General features: G+C 45.3%; 1 protein-coding gene across 1 annotated transcript in view; it reads right to left on the bottom strand.

Annotated features, from left to right (window-relative positions):
- The window catches only part of unc5b (unc-5 netrin receptor B), a 47,936-nt gene extending 37,286 nt beyond the window's left edge, over positions 1-10,650 (bottom strand). The window contains exon 1 of the mRNA XM_083695446.1: positions 10,557-10,650. Within this exon, the coding sequence (XP_083551572.1) occupies positions 10,557-10,644 (88 nt within the window). The 5' untranslated portion in view covers positions 10,645-10,650. The remainder of the gene's footprint in view (positions 1-10,556) is intronic.
- Positions 10,651-11,990: the final 1,340 nt, after the last annotated feature.

The following is an 11,990-nucleotide window of genomic DNA, read 5'->3' as shown; positions in this document are numbered from 1 at the left end:
TGAGAGTCTACACTTTAAGCCCATATTCATTATATAACTGTAAGTGTGTAACTGAAGTGTGGGTGTGAGATATATATAGAGAGAGTGAGTGTGAGTGTGAGTGTGAGAGTGAGTGAGTGAGTGAGTGAAAGAGAGAGAGAGAGAGAGAGAGAGAGAGAGAGAGAAAGAGAAAGAGAGATTGCAAATGTGCGTTTGTGTGAGAGAGAGAGTTCTGCAGAGAGTTCCTCTGCAGTTAATCCAGAGGCAGTGCGAGGACAGTGTGACGTTGTTCCTCCTCTTCCTCCTCCTCACTTTCCCCAGTGGTGGCCATGGCCTGAGGTCAAAGGCCAGGGTGGACAGGCCTGAGTGGAGCCATGGGTCACTGGCTGTCTTTGTGCTGAGCAGGCCATTGTTCTGCTACTGCATAGGCCACAGCACTCCAGCCCAATTCAGGAGCTGCTGCTAAGTGCAGTATAAGACCACTGCCTATTGTCTAACCTCAGCTCTGTTTGAACGCTCACTTCATCTCCCAGTTAGTTCAGAGCGACAGTGAGGTCCCATGAATGGAGGCGGATTTACACAAGCAGAAAGACAAACCAACATATCCATTCACACTCTAGGATTCAAACAAAGGATAGTTTGACCCTTGTGACCCTCTGAGTATCATAGTATAACTATGACCCCCCCTTTATCAACTACACACAAACACACACATATAAACACACAGTATGCATTGCCAGTTAAAGAAAAAGGAAAAAATAACCCCTCCAGTATAAACAGCACTACAATGGGGAGAGTTCACACAAAATGCAACACTTCTGGCCAAAGTGCTTCCAATGGTCTTATTATCCTTCCAACATGCAATCTGTGCCTTTGACCAATTAGAGGTTGAGTCATTGGTGATATACCATGCAAAAGCCAATAATGGCTTTGGATTGTATTTCTATATGAGCAAAGTTGAAAAAAACAGCTTGTAAATGTATCATTGTTATGACAATTAATGGAGGAACTGTGTACTGGAGTGCTGCCATGAATGTGTAAGTGTCAGTGCAAATTAAATAAATAGACCGGTGATAGCAGTTATTAGACCTCCATAAGTAGAAGGTAAAGACAAGGGCTCCCTGGTGGATCAAATGAGCTAAACGTCTCGTTTTTATCTCAGCCTATCAAGAGTTATTTAGGGTGGCTTTTTTGTTTGTGGAGACAGACGCCCTCATCCAGGATGTCTCTGTGTAATTACACGCAAGAGGACCTTCATTCCGCTGCTCCTCACAGAGAGAGATGAAAGACATGCGAGACAGAGGCATGTAATCACTCCGCTTAGAGAGAGAGGAGGAGGAGAAGACAGGGAGGGAGGATGATGGGGGGGGGTTAATAAAGTTACTCTATCTCTTGTTTACAGTCTGTCTTTTCTATCTCTCCCTCTCCACTGTTCTCCTCCTCCTCCCCTCTCTCTCTCTCTTTCTCTGGCTGAGTGTCTCCAGTCGATTGAGGGTTCATTATTCCTGTAGTTGTCTGTGTTCTGCTTCCAGGACAGATGTGTAAATTGTTGTGCTAATGTAGGGTACTGCTGAGTGCTTTAAAGGGAGGAAGATTTACACACTCCTCGCCACTGTATAACTGTCGCTCACGCTTGCAGGAGCACAAAGACAAGGGCCGTGAGCAACAGGATTTCCACTTGCACACTCTGTGTCACACACATACACACAAGCGCTGACAGGGAGAAGCGTGGGTAGACGAATACAAACAAACGCAAATGTTCCATTTACTCCTGTCAGTCACACTCTACAACCTAGAGCAGTGGAGTTTCAATGTCTCTGTACTTTGGCACCAATCCACAAACAATATTGCCTTTTGTCATTACAAACATATATTAGTTTTACTTCAATCTTTAATGGATCATGGACAAATATGACCAGAATAGCACTAAATAGAAACATCTACTTAGCCTTACAGTACTCTTCTGCAGGCCCTTAAATGTTCAATGTGTCAGTCTAATCAAAGGCATCAGGCCCTTTTCGGATGTGTAATCCCCCACCCCGCTCCACCCTCCACCCTCCACCCTCTCTCCTCTGGCCTCCTGCCTGTCTGTCTGGCTCTCTACCTCGACAAGCACACTGGGATACAAGATGACTGATCCTATGAACCACACAACACAAGATGACTGATCCTATGAACCACACAACACAAGATGACTGATCCTATGAACCACACAACACAAGATGACTGATCCTATGAACCACACAACACAAGATGACTGATTCTATGAACCCAAGATGCTGAGATGGGCTTCACAGCACTGGTCCCGAAATAACCCATCTGCTGAATGACTGTTAGTCTGTCTGTCAGGATGTTTCTCTCCAGGTCTGTCTGTCTCTGTGTGAGCCATGTATGTGGGTCCAGGGTAAGTTTTCGGTAAGTTTACTAACTGCCATAGAGCAGAACAAAATAGCAGCCTGAAGGTTAAAGCTGCAGACAGGCCCCTGTGTTTAATGACCCTCCTACTACACCTACTATCCATCCCCCCAGACCACCTCACACCTGGGGGGGCTTCATAGGCATAAGGACACTGAAGGAATCCTCTCAATTAAAAGTCCTTTTCCCCTCTCTATCAGACTCAGACACACACACACACACACACACACACACACACACACACACACACACACACACACACACACACACACACACACACACACACACACACACACACACACAGACCCCTATCACACACACACACACACACACACACACACACACACACACACACACACACACACACACACACACACACACTGGGTGTGTCTATAGGGAATGCATTCTCCTTTCACAAAGTTTGACAGCATGTTGAAAAAACTGTCTTAACTGCCTCATTTCCAGATAAACCAATCAAGCAAAAACTTCAATCTCACATTTGTCCCCAATCAATAAACATCTATATAGCCTTCACTTGTGTGATGTGCCCTCTACCAACTTCTCCACCTCGCTACCCCACTCCCTCCCGCTACCTCCTCCCCCTCTGTGGGCCTTTGTGCTGGCACGGAGTAGAGCAGAACTGAGCATGGCAGCAGCAGCAGCAGCGTCGGAGCGGAGACACACAAAGTTAATGAACCCTCACCAGTCAGCATGTCCGTCCATCTGCTTTCATAATCCCCATAAACACTGGGCCCCAGACGCTGCCCTGCCAGAGAGCCAGCACCAGAGCCTGAGTCAGCCGCACACACTCCACAGCACACCAGAGGAGAGCTCATTCAGACTCATGGCCAAGGGATGAGGAATTGGGGGGGGGGTCTTCTGATCTGAGGTGTCCATTCTAGTGTCTGTGCATGAGCTCAGCTCACCAGCTAATATGAGAGGAGTGGTGTAGTGTAAGAGAGATGAGGATGAGGTTGGCTTTGCGGCCCATCTGGTCAGCAGCAGGTACAAGGCTTGAAGAGTGGCAAGAGCTGTAGACTGAAATACACACCAACAGCCACATTGTACGTGTGTGCTCACACACTCATTCGCAACCACACACCCTTCCCCATACAGGACCTTAGACATACCATAGACATACTATCCCATGCTGTATGTATGTGGCATGGTCAATGACCCAGGTGTGCTCCTGTCCAATCAGACAGGCAGAGAAGTGTGAGAAGAAGCAGCCTGCTGACTGAGACTGGGAGCATGACCCGACTGTGACCTACACAAGAAAGGCAGTAATTCTGTGGGTTTCTGTCTGCTCTAAATCAGCTGTCAGCCATCACACACACACACACACGCACACACACACACACACACACACACACACACACACACACACACACACACACACACACACACACACACACACACACACACACACACACACACACACACACACACACACACACACACACACACACACACACACACACTGCCTGCTGAAGAGCCTGTCAGCCCCAGATTAAGACTTGCAGCCAAGTAGAGAAAAAAATCTTAACTCTGCTTGGAGACTCCCAGGCAAAGCCCCTGGAAGAGAAATCCGAGTAAAGACCCTCTCTGAGGGAGGGCAGGAAAGAGGAAAGGAGGATGAGGCAAGATCTCATCCTTTCATTCTATACTTTAGGATGTTTGTGATCCAGAAGCGCCTACAGGGATTATTTTATGTTGTCTGTGCGGCCAGATTGAGGCTGGAGACTGGCCTCTCCTGTTAGACCAAACTGCAGGCTGGCTTTCTGACGCTCCACACTCAGTAGAGAGGCCTAGTGGTGTACTTATTGACCTCTGATGGAATGGATAATCAGAGCTCCATTACTGAGAGAGGCCTGGCCGACTGAGTGTAACTCTGGGTAATCATACCATCCCACACACATCACACACTGATTCTAAACGTCAGTTGAATGTTGTTTGTTTGAAAGACCTGCTGTTGCTGCCTGTGACTCTGTGAGGACACATGAACACCCACAGACACACACACATACACAGACAGACACACACAGACACAGACAGACACAGACAGACACAGACACACACACACACACACACACACACACACACACACACACACACACACACCTTGCCTCTTTCTTTCACACATTCTGCCATTCCCCTACTTTAGACACACCAGCTGCTCAGTGTGTGTGTGTGCTCTGTAGTGTTAAGAGCCCCCTTCCCACTTCATCCTCACACAGACCCCCAGTGGCACCCATACCCACAATATACAGAGCCACAACAAAGCCCCTGTACCCCCCAGCACACCCACAAAACACCCCCCACACTCTAAAGTACCCCAGGGCAGATGGGACCCTAATAGGCATTACACTCAGAGAAATGGGATTCTCCACGGTGCTTCTAAAGAGCAACTCCCAAACTCCGATGGAGGGCTGGGGGAAAAGGGATGGAGGGAGAGGGGATGAAGGAGAGAGCAGTGTGCTTTGAATGTATGACAGAGGGTGGTATATTTTAGATAGATGATTAAAAATACACATAGATGAAAAGCAGATATAAAGAAGAAAGGGGGAAATAGGGACACATGTAGATGAGAATAATACATGTGGATATAAATGTAATGTGCTTGAATTTATTAAAAATACAAATATAGACACACACGCACACGCACATACACACACACACACACACACACACACACACACACACACATGCATAAACACACACGGATTGGCCTTCTAATCTCTGCGTGTGGACTTGGCTAAACTGTCTTTTGAAGATAAAAGGCCTCTGCTAAGACATTGAAGGGAATCTACATGGCCTCAAAACGTCTTATTTTAGACCAGGACATACAAGAAGCCTGGGACCACAACACAGTCAATCAAGTGCTGCTGCTCTCTGATCTATTTCCCTGATACAATGACCACTGTGCCACCATACCGAGAGGGGTAGGGTGTGGAGGGTAGGGGTCATCATGGGTTTTTAGGATCCGACATCACCCCCACAGTGGATCCAGCAGCTCCACCAATTCCATTGGTCACCAACACATCAATGATTTAATGAGATTCCTCCTGTCATCTTAAGAACTTTAGTCCTTCACTGTTACTCACCTGAGTGGCACCTCTTGAGTTCATTCAGTTCTCGAGATGATGATGCTAATTTTTTGTGATGCCCTTCTGAAATTTAAATGAAAAGGTTTCAAGTGTAGAAACAGATAAGTGTGGTATTTACTTTTGTGTTTACAACTGGTTATGTAACCAACACATACAAACAAACAAACACAAACACACAGTGTTTCATGCTGAAGTTGTGAGTGTGTGCTGTCCCCCTCACCCCACATACAGCGGCAGCAAAAACCCTTCAGAGTCATCTATTCAGTTCCAGCACAATGGAACCCCACTGAGTCATTCTTCCTGCTTCCCTGTCTGCCCCACCCATCTTCCCCCACAGGGCAGGAGAGAGGGGCAGGGGGTGCCCAGCCTAGCAACTCCCATCTGCCGTATAAACTTTCCCTCCTCCACTGCTAGTCTATCTAGCCCCCCCCCTCTCTATCATCAGCCTCTTTCCTTTCCACTCTCCCTCCATCTCTCTCCCAAAACTTTCCTGCCCCCCTCCTCTTCCACTAATTCCTCTTTCCATTTTTTATCCTCCGTTCTCTTCCTTCATTTCCCTCCTGTCCCTCTGTTGCTCTCTCACTGAGCTCTCTGTGCTGTTAGCTGCAAATTTATGGTAGGGTCTAACATGCGCAGTATTGGCAAAGCATTAAACATGTCTGCTCTTAATAATGTGAGCTCCCTCCATCGATAAGAGCCTTAATAAAAACATCTCCCAAGTGGATTTGTGTTTCTCTCTCACTCTCCACTCTCCTCTCTAGTTATTCTCTCTGCTATATAGCCTCTCTCAGTTTCTTCTCATCTCTTCCTAGTTGTCTCCCCCTCTCTTCCTCTGTCCCTTCCTCCTCCTCCTCCTCCTCTCTCTCTCTTTCTCCCTGTCTCTGTGTCTCATTCTCTGGCCTATGCCAAGGGCTTAATGATGCTTGAATGCCACTGCTCTGGACTTTTCTTCCTTGCTCTTTTCTAATAAAGGATATTTAAAAGCTAAGCCCTTAGATCCATCTATCTCAATATGTCTCCTCTTGGATTTATTCCCCTTTTCAATCTCTCCCTCTCTCCCTGCACCCCTTTCTCCCACCCACTTTAGATGGATGGCATTGCCCTGTTTGACCTCCTTCCTCATTTGGATTATGCATGTCCTCTCTACAGCTAATACTGTAGCTGCAATTGGCACATAGCCTTGAAATGTTACTTTTGAACCCTATGAAAAGGCCATTTAGTGCCCTAAAACTATCTACCCCTAGGTACCACAGTCCTGCTGCTCAGACACTAGCAGTTGTACCCCTCTCACTCCCCCCACCCTAGCCCCTGATGCCACGTCAGGGCTCTGAGCATCATAAACACATTTAAAATATTAACAACGACCACTTTGCTGCTATGAATAATACAGCAGAGAGAGCCAGCGGCTGGCCAGCGATCCCCTCCCCTGCCGCCTGACGGCCGTAAAACTAATGCACTTTTCTGGGGTGAGCCCTCAAGCAGGGCCTGAGGACCTAGCACAGAAAGCACTGTCTGTCTGTCTGTCTGTCTGTTCAACCATCTGTCCATATGTCTGTCTGTCTCACTGTGCATTTTGCCACCTGTGGAGTCCAAATAATATTATTAAGAAGGTGAGGCAGCTTGCCACCTGCTTTTGGGAGCATTTAAATAATCTGTTTATTTTTCTATTTACTACCCTCCTAAAGACCGCTTCACCCTCACTATCCCCTCTATACTAACCCTAACCCCAACCCTAGAGACCTCTTCATCCCCGCTACCCCCCCTGTACAAGTTCTCTCCTGCTAATAAAAAAATTAAATTAAATAAAATCAAAAATAGCCTACTGGCATTACGACTGCCTATGGCCCCTGGTGTGAGCATTGATTACTTTGTCTTATGATGACTGTTGGATAGATGATTCACTTACTTAAACAAATGTATTGTTGTAAGTCGCTTTGGATAAAGGCGTCTGCTAAATGCCATAAATGTAAATGTAAATGTACTGCAGTGTGATTGTACCCTCATCTGAAGAGTTCCCACACTTAACAAAATGAGACTACACGTCCTGGATGAGTGTCACTATTCAGGGACTCTTCTCTGGGAGTGTCTGACATGTTACGCTCCCTTATTCTTAACACTCTTCTACCCCCACCCTCCTTCCTGTTACTCTCCTCCTGCCCTGACCTCCACTGCCGGACCCTGAACCCTTACCCCTCCCCTAGGACTTGTCGAGCACTAGGTCATCTCGATTTAATCCTCTTCTATCACATATGCCTGTAAACAAACTCCCTCCCTGCCTCTGTCTTTTTTCAAACTCAGATAGGGTCAACAAAAAAGTTGGTGTGCACAAACACACGTACATACACACGCACACACACGCATGTACGCACGCACACAGGACCAGTGGCCATGTTTCCTGAGGGTAGTGGATCCAGATGAGTGTTCCTGGTAATCTGGGTGGTTAATGTGTATGTCAACACACTGAGAGGAGCACCAGAAATGTGAGCTCAGCATATCCACAATACAGAGACAGAGACGGAGCAAGGAGGAGGGAAAGGGAATAAAAGAATGGGCATGATGAGATGGAAGATAAGTGCAATCTGTCTCTATCATGCTTTACCCATCCCCTAAATATACCTCTGCCTCCCCCTCATGACAGAAACTTTATCTCGGGACACACTGAGCCATTGTCCCCTCACGTCCCTTTTTCCCCTCTATTCCCTGACCAGGACTTCAACAGAATCTATAAACTGTTTATTTCAATATTTGTCATTTCTTATGGGAATTCTGAGCAGTCCCTATTTTCATGAACATAAGCAGCTTTGCTGAGATCTCTGTCCAGGGAATAACACATGGAGGTAGGATGAGGGTGGGATGAGGCTTAATGACATTTCAAGAAACAACCTTTTATGATCTGGATAAAGTGGCAGGGTAATGTTAAAGATAACTGTGATCATTAACGGGAAAGTAAGATGCATCACCATAGTTAAAAAGTGAGTTTTCCATCCCCCATCTGACTGGCCATTTAACAGATTGTGTGCACTGTTTGTTCTTTTTTAACTGCAAACATAATCCACAATCCACTAAACCATCAGAATTCTCCCTTCTGTGTCAATCTGATTAATAAGCAGAGAGAGAGAGAGAGAGAGAGAGAGAGAGAGAGAGAGAGAGAAAGAGAGAAGAGAGAGAGAGAGAGAGAGAGAGAGAGAGAGAGAGAGAGAGAGATAACATGAGTGGGTTAAACTAATACTGACTCATACTGGGGAACATTTGTGGGGATAGTAATTGTAAAAAAAGTAAAATGTCATTGCATTGAATTATATACATTTTCAACAAAATGTTAGCCGACGTAATAAGTGTGTAAAATGTGTAAAAATAGCGTTGGAAAGAAAAGACAATATAGGCTACAGGTGTTTCAACAAGAATAACATTAGCAACTACGCACATCATTTGCTTTCAGCATGTTGGTCTGAGATAGTATTGATGAGGCTGCACACCCTAACCTAGCTGTTGGTCTTTCTAATGTATACAACCGTCTCTACTTGCTGCGCTCAAAGGAGTTTGCGCCCTTTGATGGCCGTCAATACTGGGCAAAGGCAATTCAATGATAAAAGTGGATTTAACTGCTCGCCTGTCTGGTCATCGACTTCGATCAAGGCCAGTGGCTGTGAAGAATCAGTAGGCCTATCACCTAGTATTATTGCCACATGAGTGCCTGCTAAATATAGCCTGTAGTATTTGTGATTCTGTAAAAAATACATTAATTCACACAACGAAAATTAATGAAATAATGTTACACTAGCCATGAATGACTTGAATATGTAGCCTGATGCATTCGAGTATATACATTATATTCTAGACTACTGTAAACATTCAAGTCATACATGGTGAATGTGTATAGGCCTATTTACTTACTTAGAGTAAAAGGTAGACTAAGACTAACACACAAAATAAACAAGCAACGCAATATGCCAGTCTAAAGAATTTAGAATTTAGAAGTTACTCTCTAGTTAGCGCACGGGGAAGCGCTTCCCCTCGGGCTCGGTGCTTGTAAGTGCTGCTTTTTTCTCGCGTACTTTTACGAGGCTGTGATTTTTCTTCTCTATCTGAGAGCCCAAAAAGCACCGAGCTACAACTGAATTACTCCCCGCACACCATTTTTTGTTCGTTCCTTGTAGAAAAGTACCTAAAGCACAAGCCCTATCTGAAGACTTCCTCAGAGGAGGAGAGGACCGTAGATGGTCACAGTGGGACTATCTATCGCCATCGAAACCACGCGTGGTCGGGCCTGCTCTACATCCAGTATATCCATGGTTGGAGAATAAATGAAAAACGAGTTACACCCAGATACAAACCTGATTAGCAAGAACCTTTCAAATAACGTGGTTGTGTAGTTATGTATATGATTTACCCTGACATCGTCCGAAAAGGGATTCGTATAGGCCTAGGCTTCATGTCGTTCTTTTAAAATGTATCTATTTTTCATCAAAACAGTTGCTGCTCTACTCATAAATTGCACATGCGAAGAATGGTAGCCTTTTATAGCCTAATAATGAGGTATCTTATTTAAGATTAAGTTTCAGTATTAGTTACTTGAAACTTCTTCTCAATATGACGGCTAAATAGGATACAACTATGTTAGGACGCAACTTGCATTATACAGTCAATAAACCCATTATCATATGTCCTATTATTTAACATACAGAGTTCATCCATAGCTAAATTAACATGTGTTGAATGTAGTCAAAAACTTCAACACACAAGCCATACATAAATGGTTGATTCACTATAGCACTCGGCGTATGTATGTGTGTGTGTGTGTGTGTGTGTGTGTGTGTGTGTGTGTGTGTGTGTGTGTGTGTGTGTGTGTGTGTGTGTGTGTGTGTGCGCGTGTGATGCGCGCGCCTTTCAGGACAGGGCTGGGTGCATGTAGGGTGTAGCGGATCAAGCAGCAGCCTGTCCCCTGACCCCCCAATCGTGGGATTATTAGGCTATGTGAAAATACATTCATCGCTTCTACATCGTTTACAGTCATATTCCCTTTCATACGTTGCCCGAGTAAAGCTTAAATCTTACCAGCATCGGACCCGAGACATCCACTGACGAGAAGTAGAAGTAGCAGGGTACCGAGACCTTGGTCACGCTGCATCCGTACAGAGAGCATCTTTTCCAGGTTACGCCACTGCGAAATGTCCCAGGTGCTCTGGATGCAGGGAATGTCGCTCCCCCACTCACTTAAATGTCTCTGTTAAATGTAATTTCTCAGTGAAGGAAAACAATCTAAAATCTAAACTTGTCCAAATGTTTGATTCCGTACAGTTGATGTTGGTAAGGTAGCGACAAAAAAAAGAAACACTAAAACTTGGGAATATAACTCGTTCGTTCTTCAGAATAGAATAAACTCTGAATTAACTTGTATATGAGTTCCTCCAATGCAGTGAAGACCGGTAGCAACAATCGGAAGAAATGAAAAATGAGAATCATCAATATCTTTAAACAAACAAAGTAAGCAACTTCATGGAGCTATTCCTGATATTATCGCTTCCAGCTCCGCCCGCGTTCGGATAAAGCGCGAGCCATAGAAGCGGAGACAGGACGAGTCATAGAAAAGTTTGGTTTGTCATTGCTCCATAATTGTCGTAGATCAGTAAGGATTAACGCATGTAGATGAAGAAAAAGGCTTGGCTTCGCGCCCTGCTCGAGCAGAAGAAAACTTAACTTGCACCCATAAATGTGCGAGGCGCTGGTGTCTTCGATGCCGCAAACGGTTACCTCCGAGCCTTCCCGCTCCAGGCGCTCTATCCTATCCGCTCCGTGAATGTGTGCAAGGTATAAACATGGGGATGGACACCGCTCAGAAATGCCGGCCTGCGGGCTCTCATTCCCCGCCTAACCAATCATAGACCACCACCCTCTCAGAGTGAAGGATAAAGAAGTGAGGGGGGAAAGAGTGGGAGCGAGGAGGCGATTGAGGAGAGATGGAAAACACGGAAGCGCATTCAAATGGATTCATCAAGACTCCAGTCAGTTGAGTCAGTTGAAAGTTGATAAACTACCTTTGTGTCATGGTAAGAGGCCTTGTGTATTCAGTGTCAGTGTATTCTTCCAGAACCCCACTTGAATTATATTTGTCATGCTCGCTTCTAAAATCCTAGGATGTCTAAATCACCTGTCACAAATATTCCACTGTCAATGGCATATAGTGCTGATTAGGATTGCTTTTTTATTATAGGTCTGCCTTATATCAAATCGAGAAGCAGCACCCTTTGAGTGACAACTCGAGGCGCAAGCCTTGGGACAGTTTTATTATTATTATTAAAATGTTATTTCACTATGTACACTCACCGAACACTTTATTAGGAACACCTGTACACATTCTCATGGTGGAGGTGGTGTAATGGTGTGGGGAATGTTTTCTTAGCACACTTTGGGCTCAGTATTGTTGCTGACCATGTGCATCCCTTCATGGCCACAATTTACCCATCTTCTAATGGCTACTTCTAGCATGAT

This window comes from Argentina silus, assembly GCF_951799395.1.
Source record: "Argentina silus genome assembly, chromosome: X".
NCBI lineage: Eukaryota > Metazoa > Chordata > Actinopteri > Argentiniformes > Argentinidae > Argentina > Argentina silus.
Note: the sequence above shows the minus strand (reverse complement) of the source record. Positions and strands in the feature narration are given on the sequence as shown.